Below are 22533 nucleotides of genomic sequence, written 5' to 3'. Positions count from 1 at the left end.
GCATTATACTCGATATTCAGCGGTGCTTGAAGGATATAGTGACGCGAATTGGATATCAGATATAAAGGACTCAAAGTCCACTAGTGGATATGTGTTCACTCTTGGTGGGGCAGCCGTGTCTTGGAAATCTTCCAAGCAAACGTGTATATCTAGATCAACGATGGAATCAGAGTTTATTGCTTTGGATAAAGCAACGGATGAAGCAGAATGGCTTCGCTATTTCATTGAAGATATTCCACGTTGGTCTAAACCTGTGCCAGCTATTTGTATTCATTGTGATTGTCAATCTGCAATTGGTAGGGCACAGAGTAATATGTATAATGTAAAGTCTAGACATATCCGTCGTAGACATAATTCCATACGACAACTACTCTCGAATGGAGTTGTCTCTTTAGACTTTGTAAAGTCTAAGGACAACATTGCGGATCCGCTAACCAAAGGGTTAAGTCGAGTGTTAGTCGAAACGTCGTCAAAAGGAATGGGGTTAAGGCCTTTGGAAGTTACCGGAATGGAAACCCAACCTAGTTGACTGGAGATCCTAAGATCTAGGTTCAATGGGACAACCTAATTGCGTGTAACGGTGGTATGTCACTGAGGAGGTTAAACCTCCAGCCATTCCTTCTATTAGTGATACCTGCAAGTGTAAAGGATAAGCTGAGCTTTTAATGACTCTTATGTGTTAAGCTGTTGAGCTAAGTATTGCAGGATACTTTAATAGAGTCACCTATGTGAGTTTGAAGTGGGGCCGCTTCTAGAAGAATTGGGCAGGCCAAGATTTTTTGAAACCACTCGCTGAACCAGGCTAGTGTCCAGGGCCACACAGGGCACACCAGTGAGAACATAATGGTGGTAGGAGTAATTCCCGTATGAAATCTATTGTCTCAGTTTACATAAACGGTAGAGCAGTTCAAGATGTCTAATTCACTGATCTACCAGTAAACTCGATAGGTTTTCACTGGGAGAGGTTCAAAGCCAAAAGCTACCTTCTCTGATGTCGGGGTTAATCCGTTGTACTCTTTCTGAAAGTCTTTGTTGTTGAACGATGTCCGTTTGTTGAGTCATTCGGTCAATTTTTATTCATGTGGGGGATTGTTGGAAAAAATGATTTTTGGGACTTTAATTTAATATTAAAGTGTGGTGACTTTAATTAAATATTAAAGTGGGTCCTAACCATTTTTTGTGTTGGGTCCAAGTGAGCCAAAAACCATTGGGTTTTGAATAAGAAATTGCCAAGAAATTGCTTCATGATGTTAGATTCATGAATAGGATTTTAAAGAGTATTTAATTCTTTTTTCTTGGCTAAAGGGTGTGAATCCTTTGGGCATCCATACTTTTCATTTTGTGGAAATGGGCTATGGATGCTTGGTGTTTTAATGACTAGCCTTAAAGGCTGGAGGCTTTTACTCTCTCCCCTATACATGTATAAATTGAGACCCTCCTGTCAAGTTTCTAGATAGAAATTTTTTGCTTCCATTTTACAAGTCAGTTTGCTTGATAGTTCCTATTGTGAGAGAGTGCTGCCATTGTTTTGTTCGCTAAGCTAGACAGATAGTGCTTCTGCCGTAGCTGGTTTTGACCATCGTATCCTGGGAGACAGACGCCGGGTTTCCTCAAGCACTCGACCCGTGAGGCGGCGAAATCTGTTTTAAGGAAACTGCTTCCGTGCAGGCTTCGGTTTCGTCTCTTTACCCTTTTATTGTTTTTGTGTATTTCTGTTGAAATTTAATTGTAATTATCAGCATATGTTCTTGGTATATAATTTGATTTCTTCATAAATCTATTTATTTAATTTCACAATTTTGAACAACACAATCAATACCAACCACCAAGAAAGAGGAAAGATCCCATAATGAGAAGAAACAAATTCAAAACAACAAAGCCCCATAATAAGGAGAAATAAGCAATCTTTGCTTATGGCAAGATTGACCGAACCCCTGCCCCCACTTGTTTATTCGTCACCATTTCAACACTAGTCTCATTGTATTCCACTGCTTTGATTTTTAGATGTCTTGTTAGGTTAGAACCATCTTTAATCATTTGAATCCTACCAAAATGTATAATTGTGGCGCTAACCCTCAATATCGTCTTTCTTTGAAGTTTAGTGAATTTTATTTTTTAAGTATTGTAGTGGAGGTAGATAATACTCATCACAAGATATATTAATCTTAGTTTGTCTTTGTAATCTGATTTCATTTCTCAAATCAATTTGACAGTGAAATGATTAGAATTACTAGTGTATATAATGTTTGTAATATGATTTGATCCTTTCCCATATTGGTTTTATGTGTCAATTCAAAAAGCCCAAAGTCAACGGCCCATCCTGACCCTAAAATATATAGGATGGGCTAGGGCCCATAAGCTCAAAATTTGTATTACAATTCCATGTTTTCTCAATGTTTTGTATTTAATTTTTAAAAAAAAAACACACACACACCAATTACAGTTAATTTTGGCTCAAATTTAACTCAATTGTCTGTAGATTGTGAAATTGATTTTTCTATATTCTTAGAAATGGTATTGAACTTATGTAAAAGTTTTCAACTGAAGGTTATTGTAAAACTTCAATAACATGAATTCACTTCCAGATAGTCCTGTTAAACATGCCATAAGAGGTTTACTTTTTGTTTTTGAAGAAGAAGAAAACAAACCATTAAAGTTGGGTTTCAAGTGGCACCTGCTTTATAGTGTTAGATGGTTGATGAATTGGAATCAAATGAAAACATGACTTGTGAAAAAGCAAAAAACCAACTTTGTGCAAATGAGCTTTTAAAAATCCATTAGTGCATGCAACTGGTGAATGCAAATGAGCTCTTTTTTGTTTTTTTTAATTAAATGAGGTTCTGGTTTATTTTTTTGCATGAAATTAATTGTTACTATTGCTCTAATAGTGCTTCTATTTCTAAAAATATTTCTTTTGAACTTGATTTTATTTTCCTCCTAATTAACATCTGCGGCCCACTCCTTCATGTGATAACATTTCTCACTTTAACACATGAGCCCAAATGATGTATTGTGTCCTATTCATATGTTTAAGCGTAGTTGAATTAGACACTAATTAATTTGAAAGAATTACATTTAAAAATAAATCTATCATGTCATTAGTCTTTATATACTTGCTATTCTCAATTAGTATTTTGTGTGGTTATTGGTAATTTTATTTATTTCCTTGATTAGACTCTCTACAAAATTTGTTAGAAACATGTTGAGAGAAGAAATAGATTCCTTTTGACAAACATAAGCTTCTAGCTTTATGATGTACATAAGTTGAAATAGAAACTTTGTGGAGCATTGCACCCATTCAATTCAGATAATTTTTTTTATTTTTTAATTTATGTTGTTTTTGGTAATTTGTGCCATATGCTTGAGGTCAGAGTATCTAAACTAAACATATGCATCTATGAATGGATCTTATGGAAGTGAAGTAGAACTATAGAAGTTTATGTGGAGTCTAAATTTTTTTTCTCCTACTCATAAGGACTAAATATTCGTATCATGATTCATGACATCATTTAGATTGAGCTTAGTGCCTGTTTGGGAAATGGGTTTGGAGGTTTTTTTTGGCTAAAATAGCCACAAAAAATAAAATAGATTTTTTAGCTCAACAAGACAAAACATCACATCCCAGCAATAATCATTACATTCTTTCTCTCACAAAAAAGTCAAAAAAACCAAAAGCCCTTCCCAAACCAAAATTTTTAGCCTCAGGCTAAAATAGTCAAAAATATCAAAAAGCCAACCCACTTCCCAAACCAAGCTTAAGATACCAACAAATCAAGGGCACTGAAGTGAAAGAATATTCTTTTTCAATATTGAACTAGACACAATGAGAGAAAAAGGTATTGTCTCAAAAGTAGCTGCTAACAGACATTACTGAGGCTGGTGTAGAGGCTATTAGCAGATTATGGAGAGCATTATTTCGTTTTGAGGGACAACCTTTGTTCTTTTGGTTAGCCATTATTCAATAGTTTGACATTTTGTAGTATAGTTGATGTTAGGATAGGTTGTGTATATAAACAGTGCTCAACACGAAAGAACAAGGCATGATATCAAGTTTCTTTGTTTTGGGATATTGGTGAAAAGGTGCAGCTAATGTTTTGGTGTTGCCTTGTCATTTTTACTGTAGAAGGGAGATTTATTTTGTATGCTAGTTTATTAGTTTTTAAGTTAATTAAAATGGTAGTTGAGATTTTTATTGGTTATTTGGAGGTTACGTCCCCTGCTTTGTACTGATTTTTCTGGGACAACAGGGTAGTGCTTCTCAAAAGCTGTGTGTTGGCCTCACCTGGACATAAGTTCGAAATTATAAAACAGAAAAAACACACAAGTACACAATAATTTATGTGGTTCGGCTATAGCTTACGTCCACAGGTGAAAAGGGCAAAGGAATTTCACTATGAATAATGTAGAGAAATACAATGAGTCCTCCCTCTCACTACAACCTCTTTGTACATAAGCATTGTCTGGGTTGAATTTCATATATACCCACAATGTAGTATTTGAAGAAACAACAATCATGCTATTAATTGAAACCTTAATGGAAAATCTCAATAGCAATGTGGAGTTTGGTATCTCTGAAATCCTCTTGATACCCCAATACGGCCCCATCACATCCAGTCGATAACTTGTTCTAGACAGCCCTTCGGCTTCTTCCTCCATTCTTTTCTGCATTTTGCAAGCATGAAATTCACCAAAGTCTTCAGAAACATTACCATCCATGTGCCTTGTGGCCATGCAACTATGCGATACGAGCCCATCTGATGGTAAACGCGACATGAGCAAGTAGGGTTTAGGAAGACTGAATGAACTCTGGAATGATGAATCAGGAACTGGTTTTGCTGCTTTGGGAAGAACAACAACTCTGTTTCTCGCCTCTTTGATACTTTCATTTGCAGCCGAAACGAAAGGATGCCCTAAGAGCATATTAGCAGTCCACCGTGACCTCAGATCCCTAACAAAGCACTTCTTGAGAAAATCTTCAGCCTCCTTCGACAACCCACTTGGAATTTCGGTCACTTTTTCAGAAAATCCAATCCTAAAAAGAATAGTGGCTACTTCAGTACCTTTGTCGTGCTTCCAAGGCTCTTTTCCAGTCAGCATTTGTAATACTGTGCACCCGACTGCCCAAATATCTGCATGCGGTTCATATTCTCCACGCAGAATCGACTCTGGGGCCATATACAGAGCAGTGCCCCTCAGTCTCGGCTTGTTTTCTTTTGCTTTCAGTTTCTTTCCAGCCCTCTTTGCAAGCCCAAAATCAGCAATCTTTGCAGTACTTTCTTGAACCCTTTTCCTCTTTCCGTTCAAACTCATTGAAAAGTCATCCTTTTCCTCCACAAGCAATATATTATGAGGCTTGATATCACAGTGAACGTAACCCTTCTTGTGAATGTAACTAATACCCAGAAGTAGAGATTTTGTGAAACGCCTGACTTCGCTCTCAGGCAATCCTCTGCCAAAACTCGGAATACAATCAGCCAAACTGCCACCAGCCGCGTGCTCCAACAACATGTTGTACCATTGCTCTCCATCTTCTTCGATGGTAAGGTCTTCCCCAAAACAGCAGATAATGTGAGGACAATCTGCAAAGTCACAGAGCAACCTTTCTTCCTTGGCAAGGCAGTGAGACTAGTAGAATGGGGCAGATTTGACAGCCATGAGAGAAGGTAGGAGATCATTACTTGTGGGTGAAACAACTGCAGCCAGATACACCATTGCAGAACCTCCCTTTCCCAGTATTTTCCCTCTCCTCCACATCATTACACCCCAAGAAGAGACACTCTCTCTGCAAAACTCTCTCTTTCACTCTCAAAGAAACTCACTCACTCTAGAATTTGCTGATAAGTGATGTCGTTTATAGTAATCTATATGTAATTTTGAGTTGCTTGGTGTGGAAGCCAACATATTTCCTAAGACGTGTGATTTGGTTGCCAAAAGTTGGTTTTTTTATTTTTTATTTTTATATTTTATATATATATATATATATATATTTAATTTCCTAAATGGATGTGGTGAGCATTTCCAATCCACTAGGCATATAATGTTTGTTAATGAAAATGTCTAGTGTGACTCAATTTTTTCAACTCTAATACACTAGACATACGATTAGACATTTTGATTCAACTTACATTCACTAACTACATGTAACTAACTTTTCAGGCTAGGCAAAATATATTTATTTATTAGTATCATTTTTCTCTATCTTTATTGCCGACGTGACATTTATAAAGTTAATAGTATTTGGAAGGTTTTGAGTTGCTTGGTGTGGAAGCCAACATGTTTCATTAAACGTGTGATTTGGTTTCCAAAAGTTGGTATTTTTTTATTTCCTAAATGGATGTGGTTTATGTACCTATTTCAATGATTTGAAATAAGAAAATGTGTTCATGTTTTTTGTCATTTTTTTCCCCTGAATAGATGTGGTTCTCTTTAATTTGAGTTATATGACATATTTTAATTATTTGAACTGTTTATTTTGTTTAATTATATAAATTATTCATAAAAACTTTGAAAAAAGTATATTGATATTGTTGGAAATTGAGTCGGGTTTAGAACACGGACCCAATTGGGTCGCCTATAATGGCATGACTCGATTAGAAGAGATCCAAATATAATAATAGATTATATTTCAAGATATGAGATAATCTTGATATGGATAATTGTCAATATATTAGATGATAATTATTAATTAGATATTGTTAACATGAGATAGACATTATCTGGGATGATACATCTATCCTATGAGTCTCCTAACTCTCCTATATAAACCGAATTTGGGTTCTGTATTTGATACAACAAAAATTATACGTTCTCTCTTTTCATAAACCATTTCGCCTTTGTACCGTGAATAGTGTTCTCTAGTAGTTCCACTCCATTGTTGGGAATTATTTGAAGATATCAATGGAGGCACGTGATTCACTCACATGATCCATGGATTTGTTTTGAACGTAAAAAGTATGTCCGAATCTGTTTATTTTCGCTGTGTATTTATTTCTTATTTTTCTTACATTAGTATCAGAGCCTATGTTGGGTGTTTTCGCGTTATTTGTGCATGAATATATGTATAGATATGATTTGTGCATAAAATTGATATTTTTAGAACCATCTCTGATCGTCTTGAATTTTATATTTGTTGTAGTCTATATTATTTAGATCATATCTGCAATTTTTTGCAAAAAATTAGACAGTCAGATTTTGACTGAAATGGAGATTTATATCTGATTTTCGTAAGTTTGACTGCATACTGGTTTTACATTCTTTGTTTTTATGTTGTGAAAATCCACTACAAGAATTTTCACTTTTAGCAACAAAATTTTTAGTCGCCAAAAGTCAATTTTTAGTCGCCTAAGGGCTTTAGCGACTAATTGTTTGGTCGCAAAATTAGTAGCCGAAGAGTAGTCGGGAAAGCTAATTGGCGACTAAAATTATTTTAGTCGCCAAATGTATCCATTTGCCGACTAAATATTTAGTTGCCAAAAGGTTGGACATTAAATTACTAGACCATTTTCGGTGACCAAACTTTTAGTCGCCTAAAGTCCCACTTTTTTAGCTACTAAAATTTTAGTCGGCAAAGAGTTCTCTTTTGGCTACTAAATATTTAGTCGCCTAAAGTTCTACATTTTTGGTTACTAAAATTTTAGTCGGCAAAAATGTGTTTATAATTTAATTTTTTGTTTTTAGCTACAAAATATTTTAGTAGACAAATGTTTGATTTTCTTTTGGCTACTAAAATTTTAGTCGCCAAATGTCTATTTTTTTTTTTTTTTAGTTACTAAACTTTTAGTCGCTAAATGTCTTTTTTTTTTGCTACAAAACTTTTAGCCGCTAAATGTCTTTTTTTTTGTTACAAAACTTTTAGTCGCCAAATGTCTTTTCCCAATTTCTTTTTAGCAATTAATTGTTTAGTCTTAAAAAACATGATAATATGTTTTATCGTGAAATTATTATTTATCCACAACCTGTCTATATACAATGCAACCTGTAATACATATAAAAACAGAATGATATATACTATCAATCATTCCACAATCTGCATCCATATACCAAAAATAAATAACATTAAATATCAAAGTCCATACAAATCAACTATTGTCCAAACTAAAATAATAATTCCATACAAAATATGTCATATAAAAATCAAAGCCCTCTGTATACAAAAAAATACATTTACTACCAAGCAAAATTACCATTTGGCATGGTACAAATTACCATCGTAATCTGTACCACAACAAAAGGTGATATATGTACCACGACAAAAGTTTTCTATAGACCATGACAAAACGTCCTATACGTACGCCGACAAATGGTATATATGTACCACAATAGTCATTATCTGTTGATTGCCAAAAGTTTTCTGTATCAGTAATAATGAACTACACAAGCTGAGGGCGACAAAAGTATTATATTAGTTCTACACAAAAGTGAAAATTCTTCTCCATACACCAATATGGATTATCCATAAATCCACGCAATAAAACCATCTACAAAGAAAAACAAAAAACGAAACATTAGAATTGATTACAAAATATCAATTCAGTCAGCCATATGGAACATGTTCTAACATGCATTTAAGGTAGAACAATTGAGAGATGTCTTCTTGGAAATAAAAGAAAGTATATATATATATATATGTATCATACAATATTTATTCCAACCAACTGCACAAACAATGTAATATGTAATTTCTTCATCCTATAAATATATAAAAGCAATTATTAGAATATGTAAATGTTATTTTAATAAATTTGTTGCTTTTTTAACTAAGTATTGCAAGTTTTTCGACTAAATATAAGGCGTATTCGGGGGCTGTTATGAATTTTCATCCTCGGAAAGCCCTTTTTCGAGTAAGTTTAGGGCGTATTCGGCTCTAACTCCTAACCTATGGGTCCAAACTACGTTCCCTCAGATCTCACAAGTCCTATTTGTCATGGCGAAGCTATCCGTGTGAGCCACACGGTCGTTCGGGGGCTGTTTTGAATTTTCGACCCCGAAACGCCCATTTTTGACTAAGTTTTGGACATATTCAGCTCTAACTCTCTACCTACGGGTCCGAATTACGTTCCGTCAGTTCTCACAAGTCCTATTTGTCATGGCGAAGCTATCTGTGTGAGCCACATGATCGTTCGGGGGCTGTTTTGATTTTTCGTCCCCGAAACGCTCTTTTTTGACTAAGTTTAGGGGGTATTCGGCTCTAACTCCAAACCTACGGGTCCGAATTATGTTCCGTCAATTCTCACAAGTCCTATTTGTCATTGCGAAGCTATCCGTGTGAGACACATGGTGGTTCATGGGCTGTCTTGATTTTTCGCCCCCGAAACGCCATTTTTCAACTAAGTTTAGGGCGTATTCGACTCTAACTCCCAACCTACGGGTCCGAATTACGTTCTGTCAATTCTCACAAGTCCTATTTTTCATGGCGAAGCTATCCGTGTGAGACACAAGGTCGTTTGGGGGCTATTTAAATTTTTCGCTCCCGAAACGCCCTTTTTCGACTAAGTTTAGGGGGTATTCGGCTCTAACTCCAAACCTACGGGTCCGAATTACGTTCTGTCAATTCTCACAAGTCCTATTTCTCATGGAAAAGCCATCCGTGTGAGACACACGGTCGTTCGGGGCCTATTTTGATTTTTCGCCCCCGAAACGCCCTTTTTCGACTAAGTTTAGGGCGTATTCGGCTCTAACTCCCAATCTACGGGTCCGAATTACGTTCCGTCAATTCTCACAAGTCCTATTTTTCATGGCGAAGCTTTCCGTGTGAGACACACGGTCATTTGGGGGCTGTTTTGATTTTTTGCCCCCGAAACGTCCTTTTTCGACTAAGTTTAGGGGGTATTCAGCTCTAACTCTCAACCTACGGGTCCAAATTACGTTCCATCAATTCTCACAAGTCCTATTTGTCATGGCGAAGCTATCCGTGTGAGCTACACGGTTGTTCGGGGATTGTTTTGAATTTTCGCCCCCGAAACGCCCTTTTTCGACTAAGTTTAGGGCATATTCGGCTCTAACTCCCAACCTACGGGTCCGAATTACGTTCCGTCAATTCTCACAAGTCCTATTTTTCGTGGCGAAGCTATCCATGTGAGACACATGGTCGTTCGAGGGCTGTTTTGATTTTTTGCCCCCGAAGCACTCTTTTTCGACTAAGTTTAGGAGATATTCGGCTCTAACTCCCAACCTCCGGGTCCGAATTACATTCCGTCAATTCTCACAAGTCCTATTTGTCATGGCAAAGCTATCCGTGTGAGACACACAGTTGTTTGGGGGCTGTTTTGATTTTTCGCCCACAAAACGCCCCTTCTCAACTAAGTTTAGGGCGTATTCGGCTCTAACTCCCAACCTACGGGTCCGAATTACGTTCCGTCAATTCTCACAAGTCCTATTTGTCATGGCGAAGCTTTCCGTGTGAGACACACGGTCGTTCGGAGGCTGTTTTGATTTTTTGCCCCCGAAACGCCCTTTTTCGACTAAGTTTAGGGGGTATTCGGCTCTAACTCCCAACCTACGAGTCCAAATTACGTTTCATCAATTCTCACAAGTCCTATTTGTCATGGCGAAGCTATCCGTGTGAGCTACACGGTCATTCGGGGACTGTTTTGAATTTTTGCTCCCGAAACGCCCTTTTTCGACTAAGTTTAGGACGTATTCGGCTCTAACTCCCTACTTACGGGTCCGAATTACATTTTGTCAGTTCTCACCAGTCCTATTGGTCATGGGACAACTGTACGTGTGAGTCACATGGTGGTTCAGGGACTGTTTTGAATTTTCGCCCCCGAAACACCCTTTTCGACCAAGTTTAGTGCGCATTTGGCTCTAACTCCCTACTTACAGGTTCGAATTACATTCCATCAGTTCTCACAAGTCTTATTTGTCATGGGAAAACTGTACGTGTGAGTCACACGGTGGTTTGGGGTTGTTGTGAATTTTTGCCCCCAAAATGCTCTTTTTCGACTAAGTTTAATGCATTTTCGGCTCTAAGTCCCAAACTACGTGTGCTAATTACATTTCGTCTGTTGTCACAAGTCCTATGTGTGACTGGGAAGGTGGCCGTGACATCCGTACAGTCGTTCAGGAGCTGATTGGCATTTTCGCCCTCTTAACGCCCTTTTCCGATTAAGTTTAATGCATTGTTGTCGTATTGGAATCTAAGCGGAAATCATTTTCTTAACTCAAAATTTTTAACTACCAAAAGGCTTTTCAATGTCAAAATTTTCACTGGGGGGAGTATGTAAACCAATCAAATATAGCAACCGTTTGAGTCAAAATCAAAGCCATAAATGCACACCCACAACCATACAAACAACACCGATATCCTTTCCTCATTAAGAACCTGGATAACATATCTATCCCACAATCCACACCTTAAAGCCTTACCACTAATAGCAGTTCCCACCATCATTTTGTGAGGGCCCAATTCCAATCCGCTATCATAGAAAGAAACAAGAAGGCAACATAATTAATATCATATCTTCATACAAAGAAATACAATGACAATGAATACCCACCAGTTACCCCACATTTGATATTTCTCCCACTTGAAATGGAGCTATTGGGAACCATTGTAACTTTTATTTATTGGGAACCATTTAAATACATGTTCATCACTAATTGAGATGAATATTACCCACAAAAAATAAATAAATAAATTGATATGAAATGGAGTTACACATACAGAATTATAGAAGTTCTTGTTAATGATGAGTTGAAAAGGACATGTACACCAGACTACCTAATGCAATAGAAAAGGATAAGAGTCAAGCTAACTATACAACTTGAGACAACACAAAGGGATCTGTGTTCTTCAGGTGGTTACAGAGAATTATTATGACAGCACATTGAGCATCTTGTGCATACACTAGACTAGCAAGAAAAATCAGGGGTTTCTAACAATTACCCAATTAAAAGCTAAGCAATATATTCAAATTGTGAGTTTACATATTATAAACCCAACATAGTATGCTACTTGCTTTCTACAGCAACTCTTAATGTTCTATTATTGTAACAGCAATAAGTGTCAACAAGATACACATAATATTAGCATGTTTTTATCCCTTACTTTCCATTTTCAATGATGTCAATTTGTCAAATTTTGTATTCAGTCAGCTTTTTGGTTATATCAGCAAAATACAGATGTAATTACTCTGGCATGGGTGCAAACTAAACAACAGGTAAAATGAAGTTTGCTTAACGTGGAATGCTGGTGAATTGTTAAACAAAAGTATACTTTCACTTAGAAAATATGAGGAAGAAGAACTCCGAAAAATATGAGGAAGAAGGAATATATTTCTGTTATATTCAAAACTTCTTATCTTACAAGACCAAATGACACTCCTTATATAGGAGATATTACAAACATCATTATAACCCATTATATGCCACTTACATATTATATATTACCACTATCTACCACTAACATATTATATACATGCCACTATCTACTACCAACACCACTATCACATATTCTATACATGCCACTATCTACCACCAACACCACTATCACATATTCTATACATGCCACTATCTACCACCAATACCACTATCATATTATATACATGCCACTATCTTATTATTAACACAAATTTCCAGCACTCCCCCTCAAGCTGGTTTGAAGATATCTTCCATAGCCAGCTTGCTAGTCAGCTTATCAAATTGCTTCTTGTGTAGTCCCTTCGTTAGCACATCAGCTAATTGTTCACCTGTTGGAAGGTAAGTCATACAGATTATGCCAGCATTGATTTTCTCCTTGATGAAATGTTTATCCACTTCTATATGTTTTGTGCGATCATGTAGAACTGGATTATGAGCTATAGATATAGCTGCTTTGTTGTCACAATAGACCTTCATAGGTGTCGGGTGAAAAAGCTTTAATTCTTCAAAAATTCTTTTAATCCACATTACTTCATAGATTCCATGGGCAACAGCTCTGAACTCTGCTTCTGCACTACTTCTAGCTACCACATTCTGTTTTTCTCCGCCATGTAACTAGGTTCCCACCTACAAAGGAGCAGTATCCGAATGTTGATCTCTTGTCTGTAACACTTCCTGCCCAGTCTGCATCTGTGTATACTTCAACTTGACGATGTCCATGTTTCTTGAACAGTAAGCCTCTCCCTGGAGTTCCTTTCAAATATCTTAAGATCTTATAAACGGCCTCAAAGTGCTCTGCCCCTGGTGAGTGCATGAACTGACTTACCATGCTGACTGCAAAGGCAATATCAGGCCGCGTATGAGACAAGTAAATCAATTTCCCTACAAGTCGCTGATATTGTTCCCTCTCTTTGACTTCTTCAGCCTGAGCAGCTTGTAACTTCAAGTTAGGCTCGATCGGAGTCTCCACCATTTTACAACCAAGCATACCTGTTTCTCCAAGGAGATCAAGAACATATTTTCTCTGATTAACGAATATACCTTCCTTGGATCTTGCAAATTCCATTCCGAGGAAATACTTGAGGGCTCCCAGATCCTTAATGTGAAATTCTTTTGCGAGTTTCTCTTTGAGGGCTGCTAACTCTACTTCATCATTACCAGTTAAAATGATGTCATCAACATAAACAATCAAAATTGCAATTTTACTGTCTTTTGAATGTTTATAAAATATTGTGTGATCTGCTTGACTCTGCGAGAAACCACAACTGATAACTGCCTTCCCAAAGCGTTCAAACCACGCTCTTGGTGATTGTTTGAGTCCGTATAATGACTTGTTCAATCTGCATACTCTGTCGCTTCCAAGTCTCTGCTCAAATCCCGGCGGTAGGCTCATGAACACCTCCTCTTCAAGATCACCATTGAGAAATGCATTTTTAATGTCAAGTTGATGTAGAGGCCAATCTGAATTTACTGCAAGAGATAACAGTACTCTGATGAAATTTATTTTAGCAACAGGAGCAAACGTCTCTTGATAGTCGATCTTATAAGTTTGAGTGAAGCCTTTAGCCACCAGTCTCGCCTTGTATCTCTCAACGCTTCCATCTGCGTTACATTTTATCGTAAACACCCATTTACACCCAACTGTTTTCTTGTCTTTGGGTAGATCAACTATCTCCCAAGTACCACTTCTCCTTAAAGCATTCATCTCCTCCATGACTACTAATTTTCAATTCGGATCATCCAATGCTTCCTGTATATTCCTTGGAACAAACAAGTGTGAAATCCTAGATGTGAAAACTCTATGGTTTTTAGACAGTCTTTGATAGGAGAGGTAATTTGCAATAGGATGTTTAATGCAATTTCGGACACCTTTCCTAATTGCTATAGGAACATCAAGGTCGGAAATAGAAGGAATAGGATTACCTAAAATTTCGATGCCAGAACTCGGGTGGACATTCGGGTCATTAGGATGGACATTTGGGTCATTATTCCTCAGATGAAATCGCTTCCTAGTATAAACCTGAAGCTCAGGATTTAGATCATTTTGTAATACTTCTCCCCCTAAACAAGAATCTTCTTGACTAGGCACCATAGAACTTGGTTTTTCCTAAGTGATCATTATCAGACAGATGTGGTTTTTGTGTAGGATAAATGACATTGGGGAGCGGGATAGAAATATCCCAAAAACGGTCTTCTACTCCACTTGTCTCCCCCTGAAGAGAAGTGTTGGGGAAATAGGATTTTGTTTCCACAAATGACATATCCATACTCACATGAAATTTCTTGGTTTGAGGATCGAAACACTTATACCCTTTTTTGTTTGAGGAATAACCCAAAAAAACACATTTTATAGCACGGGGGTCAAGTTTTGAACGAAATTGACTGGGAACATGAACATAGGCAGTACATCCAAAAACTTTGGCGGGTAAATCAGAAAACAACCTCGTGTCAGGAAAAAAAGTTTTGAGACAATCAAAAGGTGTTTTGTATGTTAACACCTTTGTAGGCATCCTGTTTATCAAATAAGAGGCTGTTAAAATTGCTTCACCCCATAAATATTTAGGAACATGCATGTAAAACATTATAGCACGTGCTACTTCAAGTAGATGTTTATTTTTTCGTTCTGCAATGCCATTTTGTTGAGGGGTATCCCGACATGTAGATTGATGAAAAATCCCCTTTTTTTCCAAAAACTCACCCAACTGCTCATTGAAATATTCTGTTCCATTATCAGAATGTAAAATACCAATTTTGGTTTGAAATTGGTTTTCAATCATATTGTAAAAATTTGTGAATAAATTTTTCACGTCAGATTTTTTATTCATCAAATAAATCCAACATAAGCGGGTATGGCCACCAATAAATGTAACAAACCATCTTTTACCAGAAAGAGTAGTGATTTTAGAAGGGCCCCAAACATCACTACGAATCAAATAAAAAGGTTTGGAAGCCTGGTAAGGTTTTGGCAAATAAGTAGAGCGATGAAATTTTGCAAAAATGCAACTTTCACAATGAAAAGAAGAACAATCAATCCCTTTAAATAATTCTGGAAATAAATGTTTCAGATAAAGAAAACTAGGATGTCCTAGCCTATAGTGCCATAGCATTATTTTTTCTCGAACAGAGATTGAACTAGTACTATTAAAGCTCTGAGCTTTTTTATTACTAACAGGTACATCAAAGTAGTAAAGACCTTCAAGCATCCTAGCACGCCCAATCATCATCCCCGAGTTCTGGTTCTGAAATTCACAATGGGATTCAAAAAATGTAACACGACAATTAGAATCCTTAGATAGTTTACTGACAGACAAAAGGTTACAGGCTAAGTTGGGGACGTGAAGAACAGCATTGAGATTAATTTTCTCAGTTAGTTTAATAAATCCTTTTCCTGCAATAGGTGAAAAACTACCATCGGCTATTCTGATTTTGTCATGACCAGAACAAGGGAAATAGGTACTAAATAAATGGGAAAAACTAGTCATGTGATCGGAGGCACCGGAATCTATGATCCACGGAGAGAAGTTTAGGCAAGAGAAGGCTTTAGGATTTCTACCTGTTTGTGCCAACAAAACACTAGGAGTACCGGATAAGGAGTTGGATTTTATCAACTTTAAGAGTTGATCAATCTGCTCTTTGTTGAAGGGACCTGAATCGGCTTCATTAGCGGTAGGAAAGTCACAATTCTTCTCTCCTTGTTTGCTGCTTTTCCAGTTGACAGGTTTGCCATGGATCTTCCAACACGTTTCGCGTGTATGGCGAGGCTTGTTGCAAAAATCACACCAGACCCATGGCTTATCATCAAACCTGCGCTGGTAATTTGCAGCCTTGTTGGCCGCAGCATCGCTAATTAAAGCAGAAATTTCAATTGATTCACTAGTACCTTTTTTCTTAAGCATGACGCTCCTTCGGCTCTCTTCCCTTCTGACTTCGGCAAATACTTCGCCAATGGATGGGAGAGGAGGTCTGCCAATAATTCTTCCTCGCACTTCATCGAACTCAATGTTGAGGCCGGCAAGAAACTTGTAAATACGGCTGTTTTCCACAGTTTTCTTGTGGTGGTTGCAGTCGTCAACCGATTTCCATTCGTATGTGTTGAAGATGTCAAGATCCTACCACAACCTTTTCAACGAATTGAAATATTTGGTGACGGAATCATCTCCTTGACGAATCTCTCCCAACTTCAAAGTTAATTCGAAAACTTGAGATTGATTTCCTAGGTCAGAATACATCTGACTAACATTATCCCACAACTCTTGTGCAGTAGTATAGCACATGTAATTAGAGCTTATATCCTCCTCCATGGAATTGACCAACCATGTCATAACCATGGAGTTTTCAGTGTCCCAACTGTCGGATAGCGAATCATTAACAGCAGGAGCGTTCTTGTTACCAGTGATGTAACCGATCTTTCCTTACCCACGGATATACATCCGGGCAGATTGTGACCAGCGGAGAAAATTATCACCATTTAGGAGGATGGTGGTGATTTGGACAGAGTGAGAGTTGGACGTTTTCACCGGAATGGCAGCAGCAGGGGTTGAAGTGGTTTCGGACGTGACTTCCGACATGGCTATGACGGTTTTAGGGCTGCTGTGGTTTTTGTTGCTCTGATACCAACTTAGAAAATATGAGGAAGAAGAACTCCGAAAAATATGAGGAAGAAGGAATATATTTCTGTTATATTCAAAACTTCTTATCTTACAAGACCAAATGACACTCCTTATATAGGAGATATTACAAACATCATTATAACCCATTATATGACACTTACATATTATATATTACCACTATCTACCACTAACATATTATATACATGCCACTATCTACTACCAACACCACTATCACATATTCTATACATGCCACTATCTACCACCAATACCACTATCACATATTTTATACATGCCACTATCTACCACCAATACCACTATCATATTATATACATGCCACTATCTTATTATTAACACAAATTTCCAGCACTTTCACTTGACATCAATAGAATGGTAAGACGAATTGTTAAACAAAAGTATACTTTCACTTAAACATTAATAGAATGGTAAGACAACTACATAATAATACATTCTGTTTATGATGCGCACCAATAAACAAGATTACAAAGAAAATTTGGTACATCTACACATGTATGCATTCTACACATGTATCAAAAAAATTAACACTACGTCATTTTTTATTTATTTTTTTGGAGGAAGGGAGTGGGGGCATTTGCACACAAGGAAGTGGAACACACCAAAAACAAATAGAGGGGTCAGCAGAACCAACCTCAAGCTCGTAACATTTCATATGCCAACAAACAAAAGAAGAAGAAAAAAAAGAAGGCTCAAATGCAGTACAAAGGTAGTACTATAGATTCCAACAAGTAACATTAAGCTTATAATTGAATTTATACCTTTGATTGCAACTTCACGGAAGTTGGTCTTGGTATTGGAGTACAGCCTCTTCCACTCATCCAGTATCATCTTACTTAGGGGCTGTAGATCAAGAGTACAGCCTCCATCACCTTTTTGAAATTTGGTTGGTTAACCATGGTCCAATAGTATCTCTCAACATGAGGGAACTCAGCAGTAAAGCTCTCAGTCATGACATTAGTGAATCCTGGAAACAAGTTACATGTCATGATAATGTCAGCCAGGGTCACAGCATGACCAACCAGGTAAGTATTTGAAGCTAGATGAACGCTCAAAGCACCAAGAGCTCTCTTCAATGCAGCAATAGCAGCTTCCTCAGCCTTCAAACAAAATACATATGGAGTAAAGATAAATAATTAGAAAAAATTAAAATTAACAAAAAGAAAAAGAAACAAAAAAGTTAATAGTAAAAATAAAATGTTATTCTTGTCTATACGTGCTAATTGCATTCCGTCTGTTATTACAAGTCTTATTTGTCACAAGGAAGGTGGTCGTGACATCCGTACAGTGGTTCAGGGGCTGAATAACAGAAATTAGGTTTGTTTTGATATGTGGGTGCTATGTTACCTTAGACAATTCAAATATCTTGAAAGGCTTATATGCATGCCAGATTTAAAGTACAGACAACAAGTAGCCAAGAAATATCGGCCGAGAATTTTCCAGTAAACAATTTTTATTTTTGCAGTTAAGAGCAATCCTCAGAGAATTCCCAACGGTAATGCTCATTTTCACAAGGCTTCCATTCAGGTTTTTGAAGGATGGAAATTTGATCAAGTTGCACCAAGACGGTCTCTTTACTGAGTGTTTTCTTTGCCATATCAAGAGGGCCTTGGGTAACATAAAAGCTAACATAAAATTAGCAAGTACATTTAGGTTCATGAGGCTTCCTCTCGATAGAATTTATTTTAGCATCCACCTAGATCTACATCAGAAAAACGTAGAAGATAATAATCTTGCAATATGACATATGCCCTTATCAAAGCAAGCCAATTTATACAAGAGCAAACATGTATGTCTAAACTAAACAAACAAAGTTTTTCATGAACAAATAACTTGACTAAGAACAGGTTGAGCATGGAAGGAGAATCAAAGAGATAACCAGCAAAAGTAGGCTAAAAAACAAAATCACTTGTCTCGTGTATTGCAATAATGGGGGAATCTTTAAAAATTTAGACATATTTGGTCAATTGCAACATTTGTGTCACCACCTCCCTGTGCTAGCATGAGTTATTTTATGGGGCAAAGAATTACAAAAATGGGTGCAAGTAGTGTATTAGGTAACACCACAGCACCAGAATCTGTATATTGTCCAAAGAAACAAGGCATAGAATGGTCCATATGGTACGATTACAGCAAAACAAAATCTACAAAAGAGTATCAAATTAGTAAACTAAAACATAGAAACTTCAAATTCATCAAACATATGATGTACAGGGACAGAAATTGTGAGCACTCATGCATAATCAAGGCAATAGTATAAATTGTAAACTATTGCGTGCCCAACCAGAAGGAATGGCACTCACTAGAAATGCAGATTCATGCAACCAAACAGACGCCTATTATGCAAACTATTAACCTAGGCATTTCCAGACACAAGAAAGATTTTATCAAATCCGAAGACGTTATAAGAGTAAAATAAGTGGGATTGTATATTTGCTGCAACATATTACTTAAACTACCACAACATATCAACTCACTAACAGTAACAGTGTGATGTGAACTATGGTGTGGTCAAACTTTACAATGTTAAAAAGCACAGAATTTAGCAGCTCCAGACAAAAATAAATGGGGACTTACTGGATCCTGATTTTCATCATCACTTGAATCTTCAGTACCTTGAGGGGTCGATAGCACACAAAAAACAAGTCCAGGCCTTAGAAAGCAGGTGCAATCTGACAAAGTGGCTTTTCTTGACCTTATTCGCAGGTTGGAAATGGGAACATTTTCTTCAATTAAATCTCCATAATCAAACAAAAGCATGGTTATGACCCCATTCCTAATTTGTAAGCGCTCCACAGTTTTCCATGAGCCAAAGTAATATGCCTCAAAAGCTGTCAGATGGCATTTCAATAACGCCATTAGAACAACAGAGCAGAAGCATTCTAGTACTAAATTATGGGGCAAAATATTTACTGGCAGTTGGAAGTCACAAGAATAATCCATTTAGTTATGCCTAGTGGTTAAAAATCTATTTTTCTATGTCAAAAAAAAAAAAAAAAAAAAAAAATTGAATGGATTCATATGTGTTTCTTGGCACCAAATGATATCGAGTAATTTCTCAAAAAATTGAGTCGTAACCTACATTCTATGCTCTAACATCACTTTATCATTCAATTTCAAAATACCCCATCGCTGAATCTTACAAATAAAACACAAAGCACGTTTAAATTAACCTAAGACATGAGTGAAAAGCTATAAAAAAAAAAAATTAAAAAATCAAATTGGTCAATCCAGTGGTCTGACCAAGTCCCAACAGGAACTTACCAAGTAATTCAGTTTGGCTCAATTTATAAACCATATTTTATTGAGAATCACTTCGTCTGATAGACCAGCCAGTTTTGATGATCTTTTTAAGAACTAGTTACAGTTACAGATAGTACCTAGGAATGTGAGGAAGGACCCTTTCCACACTGATTTAACACCCTCCCCCAACCCCCAAAGGATTAATAAGGAAACCAACCTCAATTTCACAATAACAAGCTTCCGATTTTAAACACAAAAGGCATATAAATGAACTGAAATAAAAAGTTAATTGTGCATCCCCAACACATGAAAAAAAATAATAATAATAAAAAAATTGCATAAACTTTAAATTTGAGATTTTATTAAGCATCACATGACTGAAATATATACAAAAACAGACATTTCAAAAAAAGGGCAATGGACAGTAATAATTGATCTTGCAAAGTTATAACTAAGCAACCAAATTTAAAAAAGAGAGAACCAGAACATCAAAACCCTTGGAAAATTTCACAAATTTGAAAATTCAAAATCAATATTCAGCTTCCAAGACCATTTTTAAAAAACAAACAAACAAACAAACTCACAACTTTGAGAATAAAAAGCATAGCAGAATCGATAATTGCAGACTTACACAGGGCGTATCAAAGGAAGAGGCGACTGAGATTGCGAAGGCATCAACAGTAGCTGTTGCTGCTGCGCCTGTGGCTGTGGTAGCGGCGGTTGCATCTGCTTAACCATCCGCCGCAGTAGGGGCTGAGCCGCTGGCTCCTGAGGGTGCTCAGGCAACACCACGGCCGCCGATGCAGCTCCAAACCCCGTGAAATCCAGCTGCCTCGCGAGCTTCTTCACCGGCGTCTCCGATTGAGCCTTTTTTGGAGGGAAATCCCCTCGCTCGTCTTTCTCCATCAACTTCAAATTCAAAATAAATCTCCAAAAAAACAATTCTCAATTAAATTCACTGATTTCTGTTCAATAATCGCAAAAATTCCACGAATCTCCTCAAATTCAACGCCTTTGGAACCGAGTACCGCTCAAAACACAATTCAAAATCTCAAACTCTGTCATTCCAGAGCTAAGATTCATGTCGAAATCAGACTAATGTTGGTCGAGAACAGTCGCGGATTGAGCAGAATCAAAGAAAAATCGATCTGTACACTCATATACACATGTGAATATGTATGTATAGGCAGAGAGAGAGAGAGAGAGAGAGAGAGAGAGAGAGAGAGAGAGAAGAGATAGAGAGAGAATGTTTGCTGAGATGTAGAGAGAGAAATCGAAATGGAGGGAAGGGTACGAGAAGGACTTGAGAGATAACAAATAGTACCTAGAGAGATAACAGACAGAGACACCAACAGCGAGAGAGCGAGCGAGGGAGAGAGAGGTAGACAGACAAACACACCAACATCGAGAGAGCGAGCGAGGGAGAGAGAGAGGGAACCTGAGATCTGTGGTTGTGCCGATGGTGCTTTGCGGTGGTGGTGATGGTCGTGGCGGTGGCAATGTCTTCCGTACGGTGGGCTGCAGTGGGGTGTTTGTCTCTTCGGTTTGGTGTCTGACTCAAAGGTTTGAACGTTGTTGTGTGTAACAGAGAGCGGGCAGCATTAAACGAGTCCCCGCGTGCGCCCTAAAACTTTTGAAAATTTAGCGACCAAAAGAAAGTTTTGTCGGCAAAAGTGTTATTATGGGCGACTATCCTATTTGGTAGCCATAGGAAAAGAAACAGCGACTATTTTGTTAGTCGCTAAATGTATATTTGGCTACTAAATTCCCATTTTGTCGGGGAAAAACTGTATTTGCCCACTAAATTTTGTAGTCACTAAAGATTAACAAAAAAAATATACCTATTTTTGGCTACTACCATTTATTTTGTAGGCGAAAATTTGTATACGACTAAAAAAAAATTAGTAGCCCAAAATTGAGACTAACGGCGACTAATAAATTTTTTAGTCGCTAAAAGGGTCACTTTTGCAGACAAAAAGGTAATTTAGTCGCCAATAAATAATATTTCCCTACTAAAAAATTCTAGTAGCTAAAAACTATACCAACGCCGCCTAAGAGATATTTTAGTCGCCCAAAGTCAACTTTTTGACGACTAAATTTTGTTCAGTCGCCAAAATTGGTCGCCAAATGTGCAAATTCTTGTAATGATCATATGTTTGAAATCTTTGTTTCGAGACCTTCGAAACGGTATATTATGGGTCTAATTCCTACTTATGTTGAGGAGAAAACTCAAACCTTAGTTTTGAAGAAGAAGACAAATTTGTTGATGTCATTGGCACGGTTGACT

At 37.2% G+C, this 22533-nt stretch overlaps 1 protein-coding gene across 1 annotated transcript; it reads right to left on the bottom strand.

The window, feature by feature from the left end:
* Positions 1-11287: 11287 nt before the first annotated feature.
* LOC114311501 (elongation factor 1-gamma 2) lies at positions 11288-21774 on the bottom strand. The gene is made up of 4 exons (XM_082895765.1): positions 21685-21774; positions 19581-19834; positions 17765-18103; positions 11288-11417 (listed from the first exon to the last, which is right to left on the bottom strand). Exons 2-3 carry the CDS (start codon positions 19761-19763, stop codon positions 17840-17842), a joined length of 447 nt encoding a protein of 148 aa, XP_082751891.1. The 5' UTR covers positions 19764-19834; positions 21685-21774; the 3' UTR covers positions 11288-11417; positions 17765-17839.
* Between the last annotated feature and the right edge of the window lie 759 nt (positions 21775-22533).

This window comes from Camellia sinensis, chromosome 11 (genome assembly GCF_055761805.1).
Source record: "Camellia sinensis isolate YWXY chromosome 11, ASM5576180v1, whole genome shotgun sequence".
Taxonomy (NCBI): domain Eukaryota; kingdom Viridiplantae; phylum Streptophyta; class Magnoliopsida; order Ericales; family Theaceae; genus Camellia; species Camellia sinensis.
The sequence above is the reverse complement of the archived record's forward strand: the minus strand, read 5'-3'. Positions and strand labels throughout refer to the sequence as shown.